The sequence below is a fragment of the Telmatherina bonti genome, assembly GCF_933228915.1.
Source record: "Telmatherina bonti genome assembly, chromosome: 5".
NCBI lineage: Eukaryota > Metazoa > Chordata > Actinopteri > Atheriniformes > Telmatherinidae > Telmatherina > Telmatherina bonti.
In genome coordinates, this window is record NC_136623.1 from 127,556 (window position 1) to 155,074 (window position 27,519).

At 46.3% G+C, this 27,519-nt stretch overlaps 1 protein-coding gene across 2 annotated transcripts in view; it reads right to left on the minus strand.

Annotated features, from left to right (window-relative positions):
• Positions 1-27,519, minus strand: part of polr3glb (RNA polymerase III subunit GL b) — a 153,871-nt gene that overhangs the window by 14,215 nt on the left and 112,137 nt on the right. For both annotated transcript variants that reach the window (XM_079240393.1, XM_079240392.1), the window contains exons 6-7: positions 19,593-19,684; positions 18,405-18,512 (exon numbers count right to left, since the gene is read on the minus strand). In XM_079240393.1, the coding sequence (XP_079096519.1) occupies positions 18,405-18,512; positions 19,593-19,684 (200 nt within the window). The remainder of the gene's footprint in view (positions 1-18,404; positions 18,513-19,592; positions 19,685-27,519) is intronic.

Below are 27,519 nucleotides of genomic sequence, written 5' to 3' on the forward strand. Positions count from 1 at the left end.
GTCTGTAACCAACTCCTCCATCTGTGACCAACTCCTCCATCTGTAACCAACTCCTCCGTCTGTAACCAACTCCTCCATCTGTGAACAACTCCTCCATCAGTAACCAACTCCTCCGTCTGTAACCAACTCCTCCGTCTGTAACCAACTCCTCCATCTGTAACCAACTCCTCCGTCTGTAACCAACTCCTCCATCTGTGACCAACTCCTCCGTCTGTAACCAACTCCTCCGTCTGTGACCAACTCCTCCATCTGTGACCAACTCCTCCATCTGTAACCAACTCCCCCGTCTGTAACCAACTCCTCCATCTGTAACCAACTCCTCCATCTGTAACCAACTCCTCCGTCTGTGACCAACTCCTCCATCTGTAACCAACTCCTCCATCTGTAACCACCTCCTCCGTCTGTAACCAACTCCTCCATCTGTAACCAACTCCTCCGTCTGTAACCAACTCCTCCATCTGTAACCAACTCCTCCATCTGTAACCAACTCCTCCATCTGTGATCAACTCCTCCGTCTGTAACCAACTCCTCCATCTGTGACCAACTCCTCCATCTGTAACCAACTCCTCCGTCTGTAACCAACTCCTCCATCTGTAACCAACTCCTCCATCTGTAACCAACTCCTCCATCTGTGATCAACTCCTCCATCTGTAACCAACTCCTCCATCAGTAACCAACTCCTCGATCAGTAACCAACTCCTCCATCTGTAACCAACTCCTCCATCAGTAACCAACTCCTCCATCTGTAACCAACTCCTCCATCAGTAACCAACTCCTCCATCAGTAACCAACTCCTCCATCTGTGAACAACTCCTCCATCAGTAACCAACTCCTCCGTCTGTAACCAACTCCTCCGTCTGTAACCAACTCCTCCGTCTGTAACCAATTCCTCCATCTGTGACCAACTCCTCCGTCTGTAACCAACTCCTCCGTCTGTGACCAACTCCTCCATCTGTAACCAACTCCTCCATCTGTGACCAACTCCTCCATCTGTGACCAACTCCTCCGTCTGTAACCAACTCCTCCGTCTGTGACCAACTCCTCCATCTGTAACCAACTCCTCCATCTGTGACCAACTCCTCCATCTGTGACCAACTCCTCCATCTGTAACCAACTCCTCCATCAGTAACCAACTCCTCGATCAGTAACCAACTCCTCCATCTGTAACCAACTCCTCCATCAGTAACCAACTCCTCCATCTGTAACCAACTCCTCCATCAGTAACCAACTCCTCCATCAGTAACCAACTCCTCCATCTGTGAACAACTCCTCCATCAGTAACCAACTCCTCCGTCTGTAACCAACTCCTCCGTCTGTAACCAACTCCTCCGTCTCTAACCAATTCCTCCATCTGTGACCAACTCCTCCGTCTGTAACCAACTCCTCCGTCTGTGACCAACTCCTCCATCTGTAACCAACTCCTCCGTCTGTAACCAACTCCTCCGTCTGTAACCAACTCCTCCATCAGTAACCAACTCCTCCATCTGTAACCAACTCCTCCATCTGTAACCAACTCCTCCGTCTGTAACCAACTCCTCCATCTGTGAACAACTCCTCCATCAGTAACCAACTCCTCCGTCTGTAACCAACTCCTCCATCTGTGACCAACTCCTCCATCTGTAACCAACTCCTCCATCTGTAACCAACTCCTCCGTCTGTAACCAACTCCTCCATCTGTGAACAACTCCTCCATCAGTAACCAACTCCTCCATCTGTAACCAACTCCTCCATCTGTGACCAACTCCTCCATCAGTAACCAACTCCTCCATCTGTAACCAACTCCTCCGTCTGTAACCAACTCCTCCGTCTGTAACCAACTCCTCCGTCTGTGACCAACTCCTCCGTCTGTAACCAACTCCTCCATCTGTAACCAACTCCTCCGTCTGTAACCAACTCCTCCGTCTGTGACCAACTCCTCCGTCTGTAACCAACTCCTCCGTCTGTAACCAACTCCTCCGTCTGTAACCAACTCCTCCATCAGTAACCAACTCCTCCATCTGTAACCAACTCCTCCATCTGTAACCAACTCCTCCGTCTGTAACCAACTCCTCCATCTGTGAACAACTCCTCCATCAGTAACCAACTCCTCCGTCTGTAACCAACTCCGCCGTCTGTAACCAACTCCTCCATCTGTGACCAACTCCTCCGTCTGTAACCAACTCCTCCGTCTGTGACCAACTCCTCCATCAGTAACCAACTCCTCCGTCTGTAACCAACTCCTCCATCAGTAACCAACTCCTCCATCTGTAACCAACTCCTCCATCAGTAACCAACTCCTCCATCTGTGACCAACTCCTCCATCAGTAACCAACTCCTCCATCTGTAACCAACTCCTCCGTCTGTAACCAACTCCTCCATCTGTAACCAACTCCTCCATCTGTAACCAACTCCTCCGTCTGTAACCAACTCCTCCGTCTGTAACCAACTCCTCCATCTGTAACCAACTCCTCCATCTGTAACCAACTCCTCCATCTGTAACCAACTCCCCCGTCTGTGACCAACTCCTCCATCAGTTACCAACTCCTCCATCTGTGACCAACTCCTCCATCAGTAACCAACTCCTCCATCTGTGACCGACTCCTCCATCAGTAACCAACTCCTCCGTCTGTAACCAACTCCTCCGTCTGTGACCAACTCCTCCATCTGTAACCAACTCCTCCATCAGTAACCAACTCCTCCGTCTGTAACCAACTCCTCCGTCTGTAACCAACTCCTCCATCAGTAACCAACTCCTCCATCTGTAACCAACTCCTCCATCTGTAACCAACTCCTCCGTCTGTAACCAACTCCTCCATCTGTGAACAACTCCTCCATCAGTAACCAACTCCTCCGTCTGTAACCAACTCCTCCGTCTGTAACCAACTCCTCCATCTGTAACCAACTCCTCCGTCTGTAACCAACTCGTCCATCTGTGACCAACTCCTCCGTCTGTAACCAACTCCTCCGTCTGTGACCAACTCCTCCATCAGTAACCAACTCCTCCATCAGTAACCAACTCCCCCGTCTGTAACCAACTCCTCCATCTGTAACCAACTCCTCCATCTGTAACCAACTCCTCCGTCTGTGACCAACTCCTCCATCTGTAACCAACTCCTCCATCTGTAACCACCTCCTCCGTCTGTAACCAACTCCTCCATCTGTAACCAACTCCTCCGTCTGTAACCAACTCCTCCATCTGTAACCAACTCCTCCATCTGTGATCAACTCCTCCGTCTGTAACCAACTCCTCCATCTGTGACCAACTCCTCCATCTGTAACCAACTCCTCCGTCTGTAACCAACTCCTCCATCTGTAACCAACTCCCCCGTCTGTGACCAACTCCTCCATCAGTAACCAACTCCTCCATCTGTGACCAACTCCTCCATCAGTAACCAACTCCTCCATCTGTAACCAACTCCTCCTTCTGTAACCAACTCCTCCATCTGTGACCGACTCCTCCATCAGTAACCAACTCCTCCGTCTGTAACCAACTCCTCCGTCTGTGACCAACTCCTCCATCTGTAACCAACTCCTCCATCAGTAACCAACTCCTCCGTCTGTAACCAACTCCTCCGTCTGTAACCAACTCCTCCGTCTGTAACCAACTCCTCCATCTGTGACCAACTCCTCCATCTGTAACCAACTCCTCCGTCTGTAACCAACTCCTCCATCAGTAACCAACTCCTCCATCTGTAACCAACTCCTCCATCTGTAACCAACTCCTCCGTCTGTAACCAACTCCTCCATCTGTGAACAACTCCTCCATCAGTAACCAACTCCTCCGTCTGTAACCAACTCCTCCGTCTGTAACCAACTCCTCCATCTGTAACCAACTCCTCCGTCTGTAACCAACTCCTCCATCTGTGACCAACTCCTCCGTCTGTAACCAACTCCTCCGTCTGTGACCAACTCCTCCATCAGTAACCAACTCCTCCATCTGTAACCAACTCCCCCGTCTGTAACCAACTCCTCCATCTGTAACCAACTCCTCCATCTGTAACCAACTCCTCCGTCTGTGACCAACTCCTCCATCTGTAACCAACTCCTCCATCTGTAACCACCTCCTCCGTCTGTAACCAACTCCTCCATCTGTAACCAACTCCTCCGTCTGTAACCAACTCCTCCATCTGTAACCAACTCCTCCGTCTGTAACCAACTCCTCCATCTGTAACCAACTCCTCCATCTGTAACCAACTCCTCCATCTGTGATCAACTCCTCCATCTGTAACCAACTCCTCCATCAGTAACCAACTCCTCGATCAGTAACCAACTCCTCCATCTGTAACCAACTCCTCCATCAGTAACCAACTCCTCCATCTGTAACCAACTCCTCCATCAGTAACCAACTCCTCCATCTGTGAACAACTCCTCCATCTGTAACCAACTCCTCCATCTGTAACCAACTCCTCCATCTGTAACCAACTCCCCCGTCTGTGACCAACTCCTCCATCAGTTACCAACTCCTCCATCTGTGACCAACTCCTCCATCAGTAACCAACTCCTCCATCTGTGACCGACTCCTCCATCAGTAACCAACTCCTCCGTCTGTAACCAACTCCTCCGTCTGTGACCAACTCCTCCATCTGTAACCAACTCCTCCATCAGTAACCAACTCCTCCGTCTGTAACCAACTCCTCCGTCTGTAACCAACTCCTCCGTCTGTAACCAACTCCTCCATCAGTAACCAACTCCTCCATCTGTAACCAACTCCTCCATCTGTAACCAACTCCTCCGTCTGTAACCAACTCCTCCATCTGTGAACAACTCCTCCATCAGTAACCAACTCCTCCGTCTGTAACCAACTCCTCCGTCTGTAACCAACTCCTCCATCTGTAACCAACTCCTCCGTCTGTAACCAACTCGTCCATCTGTGACCAACTCCTCCATCTGTAACCAACTCCTCCATCTGTAACCACCTCCTCCGTCTGTAACCAACTCCTCCGTCTGTGACCAACTCCTCCATCAGTAACCAACTCCTCCATCAGTAACCAACTCCCCCGTCTGTAACCAACTCCTCCATCTGTAACCAACTCCTCCATCTGTAACCAACTCCTCCGTCTGTGACCAACTCCTCCATCTGTAACCAACTCCTCCATCTGTAACCACCTCCTCCGTCTGTAACCAACTCCTCCATCTGTAACCAACTCCTCCGTCTGTAACCAACTCCTCCATCTGTAACCAACTCCTCCATCTGTAACCAACTCCTCCATCTGTGATCAACTCCTCCGTCTGTAACCAACTCCTCCATCTGTGACCAACTCCTCCATCTGTAACCAACTCCTCCGTCTGTAACCAACTCCTCCATCTGTAACCAACTCCCCCGTCTGTGACCAACTCCTCCATCAGTAACCAACTCCTCCATCTGTGACCAACTCCTCCATCAGTAACCAACTCCTCCATCTGTAACCAACTCCTCCTTCTGTAACCAACTCCTCCATCTGTGACCGACTCCTCCATCAGTAACCAACTCCTCCGTCTGTAACCAACTCCTCCGTCTGTGACCAACTCCTCCATCTGTAACCAACTCCTCCATCAGTAACCAACTCCTCCGTCTGTAACCAACTCCTCCGTCTGTAACCAACTCCTCCGTCTGTAACCAACTCCTCCATCTGTGACCAACTCCTCCATCTGTAACCAACTCCTCCGTCTGTAACCAACTCCTCCATCAGTAACCAACTCCTCCATCTGTAACCAACTCCTCCATCTGTAACCAACTCCTCCGTCTGTAACCAACTCCTCCATCTGTGAACAACTCCTCCATCAGTAACCAACTCCTCCGTCTGTAACCAACTCCTCCGTCTGTAACCAACTCCTCCATCTGTAACCAACTCCTCCGTCTGTAACCAACTCCTCCATCTGTGACCAACTCCTCCGTCTGTAACCAACTCCTCCGTCTGTGACCAACTCCTCCATCAGTAACCAACTCCTCCATCTGTAACCAACTCCCCCGTCTGTAACCAACTCCTCCATCTGTAACCAACTCCTCCATCTGTAACCAACTCCTCCGTCTGTGACCAACTCCTCCATCTGTAACCAACTCCTCCATCTGTAACCACCTCCTCCGTCTGTAACCAACTCCTCCATCTGTAACCAACTCCTCCGTCTGTAACCAACTCCTCCGTCTGTAACCAACTCCTCCGTCTGTAACCAACTCCTCCATCTGTAACCAACTCCTCCATCTGTAACCAACTCCTCCATCTGTGATCAACTCCTCCATCTGTAACCAACTCCTCCATCAGTAACCAACTCCTCGATCAGTAACCAACTCCTCCATCTGTAACCAACTCCTCCATCAGTAACCAACTCCTCCATCTGTAACCAACTCCTCCATCAGTAACCAACTCCTCCATCTGTGAACAACTCCTCCATCAGTAACCAACTCCTCCGTCTGTAACCAACTCCTCCGTCTGTAACCAACTCCTCCGTCTGTAACCAATTCCTCCATCTGTGACCAACTCCTCCGTCTGTAACCAACTCCTCCGTCTGTGACCAACTCCTCCATCTGTAACCAACTCCTCCATCTGTGACCAACTCCTCCGTCTGTGACCAACTCCTCCATCAGTAACAAACTCCTCCATCTGTAACCAACTCCTCCATCAGTAACCAACTCCGTCTGTAACCAACTCCTCCGTCTGTAACCAACTCCTCCGTCTGTAACCAACTCCTCCATCAGTAACCAACTCCTCCATCTGTAACCAACTCCTCCATCTGTAACCAACTCCTCCGTCTGTAACCAACTCCTCCATCTGTGAACAACTCCTCCATCAGTAACCAACTCCTCCGTCTGTAACCAACTCCTCGATCAGTAACCAACTCCTCCGTCTGTAACCAACTCCTCCATCAGTAACCAACTCCTCCATCTGTAACCAACTCCTCCATCTGTAACCAACTCCTCCGTCTGTAACCAACTCCTCCATCTGTGAACAACTCCTCCATCAGTAACCAACTCCTCCATCTGTAACCAACTCCTCCATCTGTGACCAACTCCTCCATCAGTAACCAACTCCTCCATCTGTAACCAACTCCTCCGTCTGTAACCAACTCCTCCGTCTGTAACCAACTCCTCCGTCTGTGACCAACTCCTCCGTCTGTAACCAACTCCTCCATCTGTAACCAACTCCTCCGTCTGTAACCAACTCCTCCATCTGTGACCAACTCCTCCATCTGTAACCAACTCCTCCGTCTGTAACCAACTCCTCCATCTGTAACCAACTCCTCCATCTGTGACCAACTCCTCCATCTGTGACCAACTCCTCCATCTGTAACCAACTCCTCCATCTGTGATCAACTCCTCCATCTGTAACCAACTCCTCCATCAGTAACCAACTCCTCGATCAGTAACCAACTCCTCCATCTGTAACCAACTCCTCCATCAGTAACCAACTCCTCCATCTGTAACCAACTCCTCCATCAGTAACCAACTCCTCCATCTGTGAACAACTCCTCCATCAGTAACCAACTCCTCCGTCTGTAACCAACTCCTCCGTCTGTAACCAACTCCTCCGTCTGTAACCAATTCCTCCATCTGTGACCAACTCCTCCGTCTGTAACCAACTCCTCCGTCTGTGACCAACTCCTCCATCTGTAACCAACTCCTCCATCTGTGACCAACTCCTCCGTCTGTGACCAACTCCTCCATCAGTAACAAACTCCTCCATCTGTAACCAACTCCTCCATCAGTAACCAACTCCTCCGTCTGTAACCAACTCCTCCGTCTGTAACCAACTCCTCCGTCTGTAACCAACTCCTCCATCAGTAACCAACTCCTCCATCTGTAACCAACTCCTCCATCTGTAACCAACTCCTCCGTCTGTAACCAACTCCTCCATCTGTGAACAACTCCTCCATCAGTAACCAACTCCTCCGTCTGTAACCAACTCCTCGATCAGTAACCAACTCCTCCGTCTGTAACCAACTCCTCCATCAGTAACCAACTCCTCCATCTGTAACCAACTCCTCCATCTGTAACCAACTCCTCCGTCTGTAACCAACTCCTCCATCTGTGAACAACTCCTCCATCAGTAACCAACTCCTCCATCTGTAACCAACTCCTCCATCTGTGACCAACTCCTCCATCAGTAACCAACTCCTCCATCTGTAACCAACTCCTCCGTCTGTAACCAACTCCTCCGTCTGTAACCAACTCCTCCGTCTGTGACCAACTCCTCCGTCTGTAACCAACTCCTCCATCTGTAACCAACTCCTCCGTCTGTAACCAACTCCTCCATCTGTGACCAACTCCTCCATCTGTAACCAACTCCTCCGTCTGTAACCAACTCCTCCATCTGTAACCAACTCCTCCATCTGTGACCAACTCCTCCATCTGTGACCAACTCCTCCATCTGTAACCAACTCCTCCGTCTGTAACCAACTCCTCCGTCTGTGACCAACTCCTCCGTCTGTAACCAACTCCTCCGTCTGTAACCAACTCCTCCGTCTGTAACCAACTCCTCCGTCTGTAACCAACTCCTCCATCAGTAACCAACTCCTCCATCTGTAACCAACTCCTCCATCTGTAACCAACTCCTCCGTCTGTAACCAACTCCTCCATCTGTGAACAACTCCTCCATCAGTAACCAACTCCTCCGTCTGTAACCAACTCCGCCGTCTGTAACCAACTCCTCCATCTGTGACCAACTCCTCCATCTGTAACCAACTCCTCCGTCTGTGACCAACTCCTCCATCTGTAACCAACTCCTCCGTCTGTAACCAACTCCTCCATCAGTAACCAACTCCTCCATCTGTAACCAACTCCTCCATCAGTAACCAACTCCTCCATCTGTGACCAACTCCTCCATCAGTAACCAACTCCTCCGTCTGTAACCAACTCCTCCATCTGTAACCAACTCCTCCATCTGTAACCAACTCCTCCGTCTGTAACCAACTCCTCCATCTGTAACCAACTCCTCCATCTGTAACCAACTCCTCCATCTGTAACCAACTCCTCCATCTGTGACCAACTCCCCCGTCTGTGACCAACTCCTCCATCAGTAACCAACTCCTCCATCTGTGACCAACTCCTCCATCAGTAACCAACTCCTCCATCTGTAACCAACTCCTCCATCTGTAACCAACTCCTCCATCTGTGACCAACTCCTCCATCAGTAACCAACTCCTCCATCTGTAACCAACTCCTCCGTCTGTAACCAACTCCTCCGTCTGTGACCAACTCCTCCGTCTGTAACCAACTCCTCCGTCCGTGACCAACTCCTCCATCTGTAACCAACTCCTCCATCAGTAACCAACTCCTCCGTCTGTAACCAACTCCTCCGTCTGTAACCAACTCCTCCGTCTGTAACCAACTCCTCCATCAGTAACCAACTCCTCCATCTGTAACCAACTCCTCCATCTGTAACCAAGTCCTCCGTCTGTAACCAACTCCTCCATCTGTAACCAACTCCTCCATCTGTAACCAAGTCCTCCGTCTGTAACCAACTCCTCCATCTGTAACCAAGTCCTCCGTCTGTAACCAACTCCTCCATCTGTAACCAACTCCTCCATCTGTGAAATACTCCTCCATCAGTAACCAACTCCTCCGTCTGTAACCAACTCCTCCGTCTGTAACCAACTCCTCCGTCTGTAACCAACTCCTCCATCTGTGACCAACTCCTCCGTCTGTAACCAACTCCTCCGTCTGTGACCAACTCCTCCATCAGTAACCAACTCCTCCATCTGTAACCAACCCCCCCGTCTGTAACCAACTCCTCCATCTGTAACCAACTCCTCCATCTGTAACCAAGTCCTCCGTCTGTAACCAACTCCTCCATCTGTGAAATACTCCTCCATCAGTAACCAACTCCTCCGTCTGTAACCAACTCCTCCGTCTGTAACCAACTCCTCCGTCTGTAACCAACTCCTCCATCTGTGACCAACTCCTCCGTCTGTAACCAACTCCTCCATCTGTAACCAACTCCTCCATCTGTAACCAACTCCTCCGTCTGTGACCAACTCCTCCATCTGTAACCAACTCCTCCATCTGTAACCACCTCCTCCGTCTGTAACCAACTCCTCCGTCTGTAACCAACTCCTCCGTCTGTAACCAACTCCTCCATCTGTAACCAACTCCTCCATCTGTAACCAACTCCTCCATCTGTGATCAACTCCTCCATCTGTAACCAACTCCTCCATCTGTAACCAACTCCTCCATCTGTGATCAACTCCTCCATCTGTAACCAACTCCTCCATCAGTGACCAACTCCTCGATCAGTAACCAACTCCTCCATCTGTAACCAACTCCTCCATCAGTAACCAACTCCTCCGTCTGTAACCAACTCCTCCATCTGTAACCAACTCCTCCATCTGTAACCAACTCCTCCATCTGTGATCAACTCCTCCATCTGTAACCAACTCCTCCATCAGTGACCAACTCCTCGATCAGTAACCAACTCCTCCATCTGTAACCAACTCCTCCATCAGTAACCAACTCCTCCATCTGTAACCAACTCCTCCATCAGTAACCAACTCCTCCATCAGTAACCAACTCCTCCATCTGTGAACAACTCCTCCATCAGTAACCAACTCCTCCGTCTGTGACCAACTCCTCCATCTGTAACCAACTCCTCCATCTGTGACCAACTCCTCCGTCTGTGACCAACTCCTCCATCAGTAACCAACTCCTCCATCTGTAACCAACTCCTCCATCTGTAACCAACTCCTCCATCTGTGACCAACTCCTCCATCTGTAACCAACTCCTCCATCTGTAACCAACTCCTCCATCAGTAACGAACTCCTCCGTCTGTAACCAACTCCTCCATCAGTAACCAACTCCTCCATCTGTAACCAACTCCTCGATCAGTAACCAACTCCTCCATCTGTAACCAACTCCTCCATCTGTAACCAACTCCTCCATCAGTAACCAACTCCTCCATCAGTAACCAACTCCTCCATCTGTAACCAACTCCTCGATCAGTAACCAACTCCTCCATCTGTAACCAACTCCTCCATCTGTAACCAACTCCTCCATCTGTAACCAACTCCTCCATCAGTAACCAACTCCTCCATCTGTAACCAACTCCTCCATCTGTAACCAACTCCTCCGTCTGTAACCAACTCCTCCATCTGTGAACAACTCCTCCATCAGTAACCAACTCCTCCGTCTGTAACCAACTCCTCCGTCTGTAACCAACTCCTCCATCTGTAACCACCTCCTCCGTCTGTAACCAACTCCTCCGTCTGTAACCAACTCCTCCGTCTGTAACCAACTCCTCCATCTGTAACCAACTCCTCCATCTGTAACCAACTCCTCCATCTGTGATCAACTCCTCCATCTGTAACCAACTCCTCCGTCTGTAACCAACTCCTCCATCTGTGACCAACTCCTCCATCTGTAACCAACTCCTCCGTCTGTAACCAACTCCTCCATCTGTAACCAACTCCTCCATCTGTAACCAACTCCTCCATCTGTGATCAACTCCTCCATCTGTAACCAACTCCTCCATCAGTAACCAACTCCTCGATCAGTAACCAACTCCTCCATCTGTAACCAACTCCTCCATCAGTAACCAACTCCTCCATCTGTAACCAACTCCTCCATCTGTGATCAACTCCTCCATCTGTAACCAACTCCTCCATCTGTAACCAACTCCTCCATCTGTGATCAACTCCTCCATCTGTAACCAACTCCTCCATCAGTAACCAACTCCTCCATCTGTAACCAACTCCTCCGTCTGTAACCAACTCCTCCATCTGTAACCAACTCCTCCATCTGTAACCAACTCCTCCGTCTGTAACCAACTCCTCCATCAGTAACCAACTCCTCCATCTGTAACCAACTCCTCCATCTGTGAACAACTCCTCCATCAGTAACCAACTCCTCCGTCTGTAACCAACTCCTCCGTCTGTAACCAACTCCTCCATCTGTAACCAACTCCTCCGTCTGTAACCAATTCCTCCATCTGTGACCAACTCCTCCGTCTGTAACCAACTCCTCCGTCTGTGACCAACTCCCCCGTCTGTAACCAACTCCTCCATCTGTAACCAACTCCTCCATCTGTAACCAACTCCTCCGTCTGTGACCAACTCCTCCATCTGTAACCAACTCCTCCATCTGTAACCACCTCCTCCGTCTGTAACCAACTCCTCCATCTGTAACCAACTCCTCCGTCTGTAACCAACTCCTCCATCTGTAACCAACTCCTCCATCTGTAACCAACTCCTCCATCTGTGATCAACTCCTCCATCTGTAACCAACTCCTCCGTCTGTAACCAACTCCTCCATCTGTGACCAACTCCTCCATCTGTAACCAACTCCTCCGTCTGTAACCAACTCCTCCATCTGTAACCAACTCCTCCATCTGTAACCAACTCCTCCATCTGTGATCAACTCCTCCATCTGTAACCAACTCCTCCATCAGTAACCAACTCCTCGATCAGTAACCAACTCCTCCATCTGTAACCAACTCCTCCATCAGTAACCAACTCCTCCATCAGTAACCAACTCCTCCATCAGTAACCAACTCCTCCATCTGTGACCAACTCCTCCGTCTGTAACCAACTCCTCCGTCTGTGACCAACTCCTCCATCTGTAACCAACTCCTCCATCTGTAACCAACTCCTCCGTCTGTGACCAACTCCTCCATCAGTAACCAACTCCTCCATCTGTAACCAACTCCTCCATCTGTAACCAACTCCTCCATCTGTGACCAACTCCTCCATCTGTAACCAACTCCTCCATCTGTTACCAACTCCTCCATCTGTGACCAACTCCTCCATCTGTAACCAACTCCTCCATCTGTGAACAACTCCTCCATCAGTAACCAACTTCTCGATCAGTAACCAACTCCTCCATCTGTAACCAACTCCTCCATCTGTAACCAACTCCTCCATCAGTAACCAACTCCTCCATCTGTAACCAACTCCTCCATCTGTAACCAACTCCTCCATCTGTAACCAACTCCTCCATCAGTAACCAACTCCTCCATCAGTAACCAACTACTCCGTCTGTAACCACCTCCTCCGTCTGTAACCAACTCCTCCATCTGTAACCAACTCCTCCATCTGTAACCAACTCCTCCATCAGTAACCAACTCCTCCATCTGTAACCAACTCCTCCATCTGTAACCAACTCCTCCGTCTGTAACCAACTCCTCCATCTGTAACCAACTCCTCCGTCTGTAACCAACTCCTCCATCAGTAACCAACTCCTCCATCTGTAACCACCTCCTCCGTCAGTAACCAACTCCTCCATCTGTAACCAACTCCTCCATCTGTAACCAACTCCTCCGTCTGTAACCAACTCCTCCATCAGTAACCAACTCCTCCATCTGTAACCAACTCCTCCATCAGTAACCAACTCCTCCATCTGTAACCAACTCCTCCGTCTGTAACCAACTCCTCCATCAGTAACCAACTCCTCCATCTGTAACCAACTCCTCCATCAGTAACCAACTCCTCCATCAGTAACCAACTCCTCCATCAGTAACCAACTCCTCCATCAGTAACCAACTCCTCCATCTGTAACCAACTCCTCGATCAGTAACCAACTCCTCCATCTGTAACCAACTCCTCCATCTGTAACCAACTCCTCCATCAGTAACCAACTCCTCCATCTGTAACCAACTCCTCCATCTGTAACCAACTCCTCCGTCTGTAACCAACTCCTCCATCAGTAACCAACTCCTCCATCTGTAACCAACTCCTCCGTCTGTAACCAACTCCTCCGTCTGTAACCAACTCCTCCATCTGTAACCACCTCCTCCGTCAGTAACCAACTCCTCCATCTGTAACCAACTCCTCCGTCTGTAACCAACTCCTCCGTCTGTAACCAACTCCTCCTTCAGTAACCAACTCCTCCATCTGTAACCAACTCCTCCATCAGTAACCAACTCCTCCATCTGTAACCAACTCCTCCATCTGTAACCAACTCCTCCATCAGTAACCAACTCCTCCATCTGTAACCAACTCCTCCATCTGTAACCAACTCCTCCATCTGTAACCAACTCCTCCATCTGTAACCAACTCCTCCATCAGTAACCAACTCCTCCATCAGTAACCAACTCCTCCGTCTGTAACCACCTCCTCCGTCTGTAACCAACTCCTCCATCTGTAACCAACTCCTCCATCTGTAACCAACTCCTCCATCAGTAACCAACTCCTCCATCTGTAACCAACTCCTCCATCTGTAACCAACTCCTCCGTCTGTAACCAACTCCTCCATCTGTAACCAACTCCTCCGTCTGTAACCAACTCCTCCATCAGTAACCAACTCCTCCATCTGTAACCACCTCCTCCGTCAGTAACCAACTCCTCCATCTGTAACCAACTCCTCCATCTGTAACCAACTCCTCCGTCTGTAACCAACTCCTCCATCAGTAACCAACTCCTCCATCTGTAACCAACTCCTCCATCAGTAACCAACTCCTCCATCTGTGACCAACTCCTCCATCAGTAACCAACTCCTCCATCAGTAACCAACTCCTCCATCTGTAACCAACTCCTCGATCAGTAACCAACTCCTCCATCTGTAACCAACTCCTCCATCTGTAACCAACTCCTCCATCTGTAACCAACTCCTCCATCAGTAACCAACTCCTCCATCTGTAACCAACTCCTCCATCTGTAACCAACTCCTCCGTCTGTAACCAACTCCTCCATCAGTAACCAACTCCTCCATCTGTAACCAACTCCTCCGTCTGTAACCAACTCCTCCGTCTGTAACCAACTCCTCCATCTGTAACCACCTCCTCCGTCAGTAACCAACTCCTCCATCTGTAACCAACTCCTCCGTCTGTAACCAACTCCTCCGTCTGTAACCAACTCCTCCATCAGTAACCAACTCCTCCATCTGTAACCAACTCCTCCATCAGTAACCAACTCCTCCATCTGTAACCAACTCCTCCATCTGTAACCAACTCCTCCATCAGTAACCAACTCCTCCATCTGTAACCAACTCCTCCATCTGTAACCAACTCCTCCATCTGTAACCAACTCCTCCATCTGTAACCAACTCCTCCATCAGTAACCAACTCCTCCATCAGTAACCAACTCCTCCATCAGTAACCAACTACTCCGTCTGTAACCACCTCCTCCGTCTGTAACCAACTCCTCCATCTGTAACCAACTCCTCCATCTGTAACCAACTCCTCCATCAGTAACCAACTCCTCCATCTGTAACCAACTCCTCCATCTGTAACCAACTCCTCCGTCTGTAACCAACTCCTCCATCTGTAACCAACTCCTCCGTCTGTAACCAACTCCTCCATCAGTAACCAACTCCTCCATCTGTAACCACCTCCTCCGTCAGTAACCAACTCCTCCATCTGTAACCAACTCCTCCATCTGTAACCAACTCCTCCGTCTGTAACCAACTCCTCCATCAGTAACCAACTCCTCCATCTGTAACCAACTCCTCCATCAGTAACCAACTCCTCCATCTGTGACCAACTCCTCCATCAGTAACCAACTCCTCCATCAGTAACCAACTCCTCCATCTGTAACCAACTCCTCGATCAGTAACCAACTCCTCCATCTGTAACCAACTCCTCCATCTGTAACCAACTCCTCCATCTGTAACCAACTCCTCCATCAGTAACCAACTCCTCCATCTGTAACCAACTCCTCCATCTGTAACCAACTCCTCCGTCTGTAACCAACTCCTCCATCAGTAACCAACTCCTCCATCTGTAACCAACTCCTCCGTCTGTAACCAACTCCTCCATCAGTAACCAACTCCTCCATCTGTAACCACCTCCTCCGTCAGTAACCAACTCCTCCATCTGTAACCAACTCCTCCGTCTGTAACCAACTCCTCCGTCTGTAACCAACTCCTCCATCAGTAACCAACTCCTCCATCTGTAACCAACTCCTCCATCAGTAACCAACTCCTCCATCTGTAACCAACTCCTCCATCTGTAACCAACTCCTCCATCAGTAACCAACTCCTCCATCTGTAACCAACTCCTCCGTCTGTAACCAACTCCTCCGTCTGTAACCAACTCCTCCATCAGTAACCAACTCCTCCATCTGTAACCAACTCCTCCATCAGTAACCAACTCCTCCATCTGTGACCAACTCCTCCATCAGTAACCAACTCCTCCGTCTGTAACCAACTCCTCCGTCTGTAACCAACTCCTCCGTCTGTAACCAACTCCTCCATCTGTAACCAACTCCTCCGTCTGTAACCAACTCCTCCATCTGTAACCAACTCCTCCGTCTGTAACCAACTCCTCCATCTGTGACCAACTCCTCCATCAGTAACCAACTCCTCCATCTGTAACCAACTCCTCCATCTGTAACCAACTCCTCCGTCTGTAACCAACTCCTCCATCTGTAACCAACTCCTCCATCTGTGACCAACTCCTCCATCAGTAACCAACTCCTCCGTCTGTAACCAACTCCTCCATCTGTAACCAACTCCTCCATCTGTAACCAACTCCTCCATCTGTAACCAACTCCTCCGTCTGTAACCAACTCCTCCATCTGTAACCAACTCCTCCATCTGTAACCACCTCCTCCGTCTGTAACCAACTCCTCCATCTGTAACCAACTCCTCCATCTGTGACCAACTCCTCCATCTGTAACCAACTCCTCCGTCTGTAACCAACTCCTCCGTCTGTAACCAACTCCTCCATCTGTAACCAACTCCTCCGTCTGTAACCAACTCCTCCATCTGTAACCAACTCCTCCGTCTGTAACCAACTCCTCCATCAGTAACCAACTCCTCCATCTGTAACCAACTCCTCCATCTGTAACCAACTCCTCCATCTGTGACCAACTCCTCGATCAGTAACCAACTCCTCCATCTGTAACCAACTCCTCCATCAGTAACCAACTCCTCCGTCTGTAACCAACTCCTCCATCTGTAACCAACTCCTCCATCAGTAACCAACTCCTCCATCTGTAACCAACTCCTCCATCTGTAACCAACTCCTCCGTCTGTAACCAACTCCTCCATCTGTGACCAACTCCTCGATCAGTAACCAATTCCTCCATCAGTAACCAACTCCTCCATCAGTAACCAACTCCTCCATCAGTAACCAACTGCTCGATCAGTAACCAACTCCTCCGTCTGTAACCAACTCCTCCATCTGTAACCAACTCCTCCATCTGTAACCAACTCCTCCATCTGTAACCAACTCCTCCATCTGTAACCAACTCCTCCGTCTGTAACCAACTCCTCCATCTGTAACCACCTCCTCCGTCTGTAACCAACTCCTCCATCAGTAACCAACTCCTCCATCAGTAACCAACTCCTCCATCAGTAACCAACTCCTCCATCAGTAACCAACTGCTCGATCAGTAACCAACTCCTCCGTCTGTAACCAACTCCTCCATCTGTAACCAACTCCTCCATCTGTAACCACCTCCTCCGTCTGTAACCAACTCCTCCATCTGTAACCAACTCCTCCATCTGTAACCAACTCCTCCGTCTGTAACCAACTCCTCCATCAGTAACCAACTCCTCCATCTGTAACCACCTCCTCCATCTGTAACCAACTCCTCCATCAGTAACCAACTCCTCCATCTGTAACCAACTCCTCCATCAGTAACCAACTCCTCCATCTGTAACCACCTCCTCCATCTGTAACCAACTCCTCCATCAGTAACCAACTCCTCCATCAGTAACCAACTCCTCGATCAGTAACCAACTCCTCCATCTGTAACCAACTCCTCCATCAGTAACCAACTCCTCCATCTGTAACCAACTCCTCCATCTGTAACCAACTCCTCCATCTGTGAACAACTGCTCGATCAGTAACCAACTCCTCCGTCTGTAACCAACTCCTCCATCTGTAACCAACTCCTCCATCTGTAACCAACTCCTCCATCTGTAACCAACTCCTCCATCTGTAACCAACTCCTCCGTCTGTAACCAACTCCTCCATCTGTAACCACCTCCTCCGTCTGTAACCAACTCCTCCATCAGTAACCAACTCCTCCATCAGTAACCAACTCCTCCATCAGTAACCAACTCCTCCGTCTGTAACCAACTCCTCCATCTGTAACCAACTCCTCCATCTGTAACCACCTCCTCCGTCTGTAACCAACTCCTCCATCTGTAACCAACTCCTCCATCTGTAACCAACTCCTCCGTCTGTAACCAACTCCTCCATCAGTAACCAACTCCTCCATCTGTAACCACCTCCTCCATCTGTAACCAACTCCTCCATCAGTAACCAACTCCTCCATCTGTAACCAACTCCTCCATCAGTAACCAACTCCTCCATCTGTAACCACCTCCTCCATCTGTAACCAACTCCTCCATCAGTAACCAACTCCTCCATCAGTAACCAACTCCTCGATCAGTAACCAACTCCTCCATCTGTAACCAACTCCTCCATCAGTAACCAACTCCTCCATCTGTAACCAACTCCTCCATCTGTAACCAACTCCTCAGTAGCTAATTTATCGTCACGTCATCAGTGACTAAGTCACCGGTAGCTCCTCTGTCAGTGTGCGCAGGTGCGTGTGCAGGTGTAGTGTTCACCTCCTCCTCATCGTACTCTTCCTCTGCCTCAGCCTCCCCCTCCTCCTGCTGCTTCTTCTCCTCTTCCTCCTCCTCTGAGCTCTGCTGCTCCTCCTTCTTCTGCAGCGTCTGTCAGGACATATCTCATGTTAACCTCTCTCCACGTCGCGCCTGTGCTGGAAGCTGTTGCTATGGTAACCAGGTCAGCTGCCGCTGGATTATTGTGACAACATGGACAGGTATACACAGGAGAAGGTGACGTGTTTACCAGGTAAACAACAGGTTCTGAACTCTCGGCTCCTCCACCAGCAACCTGACCTTTAACAGCTGATGTAGTTCAAATGGAAGTCCAACCAGCTCACTGATTACTAGAAGTCGCCTTGTACGACTTCCATGGCTGCCACACACCTGCAGTAATGATGTTAATATTTACATGTTTACACGCTAAAAAGATTTGTCTCAATTCCTCGTTTATAAAGCAAATGTTTCTATTTGTTCAGTAGAAAAGACATTAAAAGTTCGAGTCACGTGAGCTAACTCCGCTGCTAATCGCTCTTCACTGGTTTCCAGTTGCACCACGCATCAAATTTAAAGCTCTGCTTCTGGTTTACAAAACAATAAGTCAAACGGCTCCCGTCTACCTTCACTCCCTAATCCAGACCTACACTCCCTCTCCACAGATACGTTCCACCAGAGAAAGACGCCTAGTGTTACCACCAATACGTGGGACTAAATCACCAGCCAGACTCTTTTCCTCTGTTGTTCCACGATGGTGGAATGATCTCCCAAACTCTGTCCGCTCTGCAGAGTCCCTGTCTGCTTTTAAGACCCAGCTGAAGACTCAGCTCTTCAAGGAGAACTTCAACACTTAGTTTAGCTGCATTTGTTGGAAAGTTGGAGAACTTAGCCCAGTTCTTTGCAACAAACTTTATGGTATTAATTCTTTGTATTATAACATAGGTGATATTATGGGGTGGGAAGGGAGTAAACAAAAAGAAAAAATTTAAAAAAATAAAATAAAAAACCTGCAGTTTCATGGAAAGACCTGCATCCAACTGGACAGTCCACCAGCATCTTCCTACCATGTCCCCTACTGTCTGATTTCATGCTTGTGTTGTTCTCACTCGTGTGTAAGTCGCTTTGGATAAAAGCTTCTGCTAATTGACTGAAAAATAGAATAAACCTTGTTCTGTGTCCAGTTCCTCTCACCTCCAGCTTAAGAAGGACCTCCTCTTCCTCCTCTTTCTTCTTCTTCTGGGCTGGAAGACCTCCATCTGACAGGCTGAGTGACACGCACACACCTGAACACACACATTCACACGTGATCAGAGTAAAGACAGAAGTAATGGGATTACAGACAGAAGTAATTTTATTAGAAAGAAGTAATGGGAGTACAGATAGAAGTAATGGGAGTACAGATAGAAGTAATGGGAGTACAGACAGAAGTAATTTTATTAGAAAGAAGTAATGGGAGTACAGACAGAAGTAATGGGAGTACAGACAGAAGTAATTTTATTAGAAAGAAGTAATGGGAGTGCAGATAGAAGTAATGGGAGTACAGACAGAAGTAATTTTATTAGAAAGAAGTAATGGGAGTACAGACAGAAGTAATGGGAGTACAGACAGAAGTAATTTTATTAGAAAGAAGTAATGGGAGTACAGATAGAAGTAATGGGAGTACAGACAGAAGTAATGGGAGTACAGAAGTAATGTGATTACAGATAGAAGTAATGGGAGTACAGACAGAAGTAATGGTAGTACAGACAGAAGTAATGGGAGTACAGAAGTAATGTGATTACAGAAAGAAGTAATGTGATTACAGAAAGAAGTAATGTGATTACAGATAGAAGTGATGGGAGTAAAGACAGAAGTAATGGGAGTACTGACAGAAGTAATGTGATTACAGATAGAAGTAATGGGAGTACAGATAGAAGTGATGGGAGTACTGACAGAAGTAATGGGAGTGCAGAAGTAATGTGATTACAGACAGAAGTAATAGGAGTACAGAAGTAATGGGAGTACTGACTGAAGTAATGGGAGTACTGACAGAAGTAATGGGAGTACAGACAGAAGTAATTTTATTAGAAAGAAGTAATGGGAGTACAGATAGAAGTAATGGGAGTACAGACAGAAGTAATGGGAGTACAGAAGTAATGTGATTACAGACAGAAGTAATGGGAGTACAGAAGTAATGGGAGTACAGACAGAAGTAATGTGATTACAGACAGAAGTAATGGGAGTACAGACAGAAGTAATTGGAGTACAGACAGAAGTAATGGGAGTACTGACAGAAGTAATGGGAGTACAGACAGAAGTAATGGGAGTACAGAAGTAATGTGATTACAGACAGAAGTAATGGGAGTACAGAAGTAATGTGATTACAGACAGAAGTAATGGGAGTACAGACAGAAGTAATGGGAGTACAGACAGAAGTAATGTGATTACAGACAGAAGTAATGGGAGTACAGACAGAAGTAATGGGAGTACAGACAGAAGTAATGTGATTACAGACAGAAGTAATGGGAGTACAGAAAGAAGTAATGGGAGTACAGAAGTAATGTGATTACAGACAGAAGTAATGGGAGTACAGACAGAAGTAATGGGAGTACTGACAGAAGTAATGGGAGTACAGACAGAAGTAATGGGAGTACAGAAGTAATGGGAGTACAGACAGAAGTAATGGGAGTACAGAAGTAATGTGATTACAGACAGAAGTAATGGGAGTACAGACAGAAGTAATGGGAGTACAGACAGAAGTAATGTGATTACAGACAGAAGTAATGGGAGTACAGACAGAAGTAATGTGATTACAGACAGAAGTAATGTGATTACAGACAGACGTAATGGGAGTACAGACAGAAGTAATGGGAGTACAGAAGTAATGTGATTACAGACAGAAGTAATGGGAGTACAGACAGAAGTAATGGGAGTACAGACAGAAGTAATGTGATTACAGACAGAAGTAATGGGAGTACAGACAGAAGTAATGCGATTACAGATAGAAGTAATAGGAGTACAGACAGAAGTAATGCGATTACAGTAGTAATGGGAGTACAGACAGAAATAATGTGATTACAGATAGAAGTAATGAGAGTACAGAAGTAATGGGAGTACAGACAGAAGTAATGGGAGTACAGAAGTAATGTGATTACAGACAGAAGTAATGGGAGTACAGATAGAAGTAATAGGAGTACAGACAGAAGTAATACGATTACAGTAGTAATGGGAGTACAGACAGAAGTAATGGGAGTACAGACAGAAGTAATGGGAGTACTGACAGAAGTAATGTGATTACAGATAGAAGTAATGGGAGTACAGAAAGAAGTAATGGGAGTACTGACAGAAGTAATGTGATTACAGACAGAAGTAATGGGAGTACAGATAGAAGTGATGGGAGTACAGAAGTAATGGGAGTACAGAAAGAAGTAATGGGAGTACAGAAAGAAGTAATGGGAGTACTGACAGAAGTAATGTGATTACAGACAGAAGTAATGGGAGTACAGACAGAAGTAATGGGAGTACAGATAGAAGTAATGGGAGTACAGAAGTAATGTGATTACTGACAGAAGTAATGGGAGTACTGACAGAAGTAATGGGAGTACAGACAGAAGTAATGGGAGTACAGAAGTAATGGGAGTACAGACAGAAGTAATGGGAGTACAGAAGTAATGTGATTACTGACAGAAGTAATGGGAGTACAGAAGTAATGGGAGTACTGACAGAAGTAATGGGAGTACTGACAGAAGTAATGGGAGTACAGACAGAAGTAATGGGAGTACAGAAGTAATGTGATTACAGACAGAAGTAATGGGAGTACAGACAGAAGTAATGGGAGTACAGAAGTAATGTGATTACAGACAGAAGTAATGGGAGTACAGAAGTAATGTGATTACAGACAGAAGTAATGGGAGTACAGACAGAAGTAATGCGATTACAGATAGAAGTAATAGGAGTACAGACAGAAGTAATGCGATTACAGTAGTAATGGGAGTACAGATAGAAGTGATGGGAGTACAGAAGTAATGGGAGTACAGACAGAAGTAATGGGAGTACAGAAGTAATGTGATTACAGAAAGAAGTAATGGGAGTACAGAAGTAATGGGAGTACTGACAGAAGTAATGGGAGTACCGACAGAAGTAATGGGAGTACTGACAGAAGTAATGGGAGTACAGACAGAAGTAATGGGAGTACAGAAGTAATGTGATTACAGACAGAAGTAATGGGAGTACAGAAGTAATGTGATTACAGACAGAAGTAATGGGAGTACAGAAAGAAGTAATGTGATTACAGACAGAAGTAATGGGAGTACAGACAGAAGTAATGGGAGTACAGAAGTAATGTGATTACAGACAGAAGTAATGGGAGTACAGATATAAGTAATGAGAGTACAGAAGTAATGGGAGTACAGACAGAAGTAATGGGAGTACAGAAGTAATGTGATTACAGACAGAAGTAATGGGAGTACAGACAGAAGTAATGGGAGTACTGACAGAAGTAATAGGAGTACAGACAGAAGTAATACGATTACAGTAGTAATGGGAGTACAGACAGAAGTAATGTGATTACAGAAAGAAGTAATGTGATTACAGATAGAAGTGATGGGAGTACAGACAGAAGTAATGGGAGTACTGACAGAAGTAATGTGATTACAGATAGAAGTAATGGGAGTACAGAAAGAAGTAATGGGAGTACAGACAGAAGTAATGTGATTACAGACAGAAGTAATGGGAGTACAGACAGAAGTAATGGTAGTACAGACAGAAGTAATGGGAGTACAGAAAGAAGTAATGTGATTACAGACAGAAGTAATGTGATTACAGATAGAAGTGATGGGAGTACAGACAGAAGTAATGGGAGTACTGACGGAAGTAATGGGAGTACAGACAGAAGTAATGGGAGTACAGAAGTAATGTGATTACAGACAGAAGTAATAGGAGTACAGAAGTAATGGGAGTACTGACAGAAGTAATGGGAGTACTGACAGAAGTAATGGGAGTATAGACAGAAGTAATGGGAGTACAGAAGTAATGTGATTACAGACAGAAGTAATGGGAGTACTGACAGAAGTAATGGGAGTATAGACAGAAGTAATGGGAGTACAGAAGTAATGTGATTACAGACAGAAGTAATGGGAGTACAGACAGAAGTAATGGGAGTACAGAAGTAATGTGATTACAGACAGAAGTAATAGGAGTACAGAAGTAATGGGAGTACTGACAGATGTAATGGGAGTACTGACAGAAGTAATGGGAGTACAGACAGAAGTAATGGGAGTACAGAAGTAATGTGATTACAGACAGAAGTAATAGGAGTAAAGAAGTAATGGCAGTACTGACAGAAGTAATGGGAGTACTGACAGAAGTAATGGGAGTATAGACAGAAGTAATGGGAGTACAGAAGTAATGTGATTACAGACAGAAGTAATGGGAGTACAGACAGAAGTAATGGGAGTACAGAAGTAATGTGATTACAGACAGAAGTAATGGGAGTACAGAAGTAATGTGATTACAGACAGAAGTAATGGGAGTACAGACAGAAGTAATGGGAGTACTGACAGAAGTAATGGGAGTACAGACAGAAGTAATGGGAGTACAGAAGTAATGTGATTACAGACAGAAGTAATGGGAGTACAGAAGTAATGTGATTACAGACAGAAGTAATGGGAGTACTGAAGTAATGTGATTACTGACAGAAGTAATGGGAGTACAGAAGTAATGGGAGTACTGATAGAAGTAATGGGAGTACTGACAGAAGTAATGGGAGTACAGACAGAAGTAATGGGAGTACAGAAGTAATGGGAGTACAGACAGAAGTAATGGGAGTACAGAAGTAATGTGATTACTGACAGAAGTATTGGGAGTACAGAGGTAATGGGAGTACTGACAGAAGTAATGGGAGTACTGACAGAAGTAATGGGAGTACAGACAGAAGTAATGGGAGTACAGAAGTAATGGGAGTACAGACAGAAGTAATGGGAGTACAGAAGTAATGTGATTACAGACAGAAGTAATGGGAGTACAGAAGTAATGTGATTACAGACAGAAGTAATGGGAGTACAGACAGAAGTAATGCGATTACAGATAGAAGTAATAGGAGTACAGACAGAAGTAATGCGATTACAGTAGTAATGGGAGTACAGATAGAAGTGATGGGAGTACAGATAGAAGTGATGGGAGTACAGAAGTAATGGGAGTACAGACAGAAGTAATGGGAGTACAGAAGTAATGTGATTACAGAAAGAAGTAATGGGAGTACAGAAGTAATGTGATTACAGAAAGAAGTAATGGGAGTACAGAAGTAATGGGAGTACTGACAGAAGTAATGGGAGTACCGACAGAAGTAATGGGAGTACTGACAGAAGTAATGGGAGTACAGACAGAAGTAATGGGAGTACAGAAGTAATGTGATTACAGACAGAAGTAATGGGAGTACAGAAGTAATGTGATTACAGACAGAAGTAATGGGAGTACAGAAAGAAGTAATGTGATTACAGACAGAAGTAATGGGAGTACAGGCAGAAGTAATGGGAGTACAGACGTAATGTGATTACAGACAGAAGTAATGGGAGTACAGATATAAGTAATGAGAGTACAGAAGTAATGGGAGTACAGAAGTAATGTGATTACAGACAGAAGTAATGGGAGTACAGATAGAAGTAATAGGAGTACAGACAGAAGTAATACGATTACAGTAGTAATGGGAGTACAGACAGAAGTAATGGTAGTACAGAAAGAAGTAATGTGATTACAGAAAGAAGTAATGTGATTACAGATAGAAGTGATGGGAGTACAGACAGAAGTAATGGGAGTACTGACAGAAGTAATGTGATTACAGATAGAAGTAATGGGAGTACAGAAAGAAGTAATGGGAGTACTGACAGAAGTAATGGGAGTACAGACAGAAGTAATGGTAGTACAGACAGAAGTAATGGGAGTACAGAAAGAAGTAATGTGATTACAGACAGAAGTAATGTGATTACAGATAGAAGTGATGGGAGTACAGACAGAAGTAATGGGAGTACTGACAGAAGTAATGTGATTACAGATAGAAGTAATGGGAGTACAGAAAGAAGTAATGGGAGTACTGACAGAAGTAATGTGATTACAGACAGAAGTAATGGGAGTACTGACAGAAGTAATGTGATTACAGACAGAAGTAATGTGATTACAGACAGAAGTAATGGGAGTACAGACAGAAGTAATGCGATTACAGTAGTAATGGGAGTACAGATAGAAGTGATGGGAGTACAGATAGAAGTAATGTGATTACAGACAGAAGTAATGTGATTACAGACAGAAGTAATGGGAGTCCAGACAGAAGTAATGGGAGTTAAGAAGTAATGGGAGTACAGATAGAAGTGATGGGAGTACAGAAGTAATGTGATTACAGACAGAAGTAATAGGAGTACAGAAGTAATGGGAGTACTGACAGAAGTAATGGGAGTACAGAAGTAATGTGATTACAGACAGAAGTAATAGGAGTACAGAAGTAATGGGAGTACTGATAGAAGTAATGGGAGTACTGACAGAAGTAATGGGAGTACTGACAGAAGTAATGGGAGTATAGACAGAAGTAATGGGAGTACAGAAGTAATGTGATTACAGACAGAAGTAATGGGAGTACTGACAGAAGTAATGGGAGTAAAGACAGAAGTAATGGGAGTACAGAAGTAATGTGATTACAGACAGAAGTAATGGGAGTACAGACAGAAGTAATGGGAGTACAGAAGTAATGTGATTACAGACAGAAGTAATGGGAGTACAGAAGTAATGTGATTACAGACAGAAGTAATAGGAGTACAGAAGTAATGGGAGTACTGACAGATGTAATGGGAGTACTGACAGAAGTAATGGGAGTACAGACAGAAGTAATGGGAGTACAGAAGTAATGTGATTACAGACAGAAGTAATAGGAGTAAAGAAGTAATGGCAGTACTGACAGAAGTAATGGGAGTACTGACAGAAGTAATGGGAGTATAGACAGAAGTAATGGGAGTACAGAAGTAATGTGATTACAGACAGAAGTAATGGGAGTACAGACAGAAGTAATGGGAGTACAGAAGTAATGGGAGTACAGAAGTAATGTGATTACAGACAGAAGTAATGGGAGTACAGACAGAAGTAATGGGAGTACTGACAGAAGTAATGGGAGTACAGACAGAAGTAATGGGAGTACAGAAGTAATGTGATTACAGACAGAAGTAATGGGAGTACAGAAGTAATGTGATTACAGACAGAAGTAATGGGAGTACTGACAGAAGTAATGGGAGTAGTGACAGAAGTAATGGGAGTACAGACAGAAGTAATGGGAGTACAGAAGTAATGTGATTACAGACAGAAGTAATGGGAGTACAGAAGTAATGGGAGTACAGACAGAAGTAATGTGATTACAGACAAAAGTAATGCGATTACAGATAGAAGTAATAGGAGTACAGACAGAAGTAATGCGATTACAGTAGTAATGGGAGTACAGATAGAAGTGATGGGAGTACAGAAGTAATGGGAGTACAGACAGAAGTAATGGGAGTACAGAAGTAATGTGATTACAGAAAGAAGTAATGGGAGTACAGAAGTAATGGGAGTACTGACAGAAGTAATGTGATTACAGATAGAAGTAATGAGAGTACAGAAGTAATGGGAGTACAGACAGAAGTAATAGGAGTAAAGAAGTAATGGGAGTACTGACAGAAGTAATGGGAGTACTGACAGAAGTAATGGGAGTACAGACAGAAGTAATTTTATTAGAAAGAAGTAATGGGATTACAGACAGAAGTAATGGGAGTACAGAAGTAATGGGAGTACAGACAGAAGTAATGTGATTACAGACAGAAGTAATGGGAGTACAGACAGAAGTAATGGGAGTACAGAAGTAATGGGAGTACAGACAGAAGTAATGGGAGTACAGAAGTAATATGATTACAGACAGAAGTAATGGGAGTACAGAAGTAATGTGATTACAGACAGAAGTAATGGGAGTACAGACAGAAGTAATGGGAGTACTGACAGAAGTAATGGGAGTACAGACAGAAGTAATGGGAGTACAGAAGTAATGTGATTACAGACAGAAGTAATGGGAGTACAGAAGAAATGTGATTACAGACAGAAGTAATGGGAGTACTGACAGAAGTAATGCGAT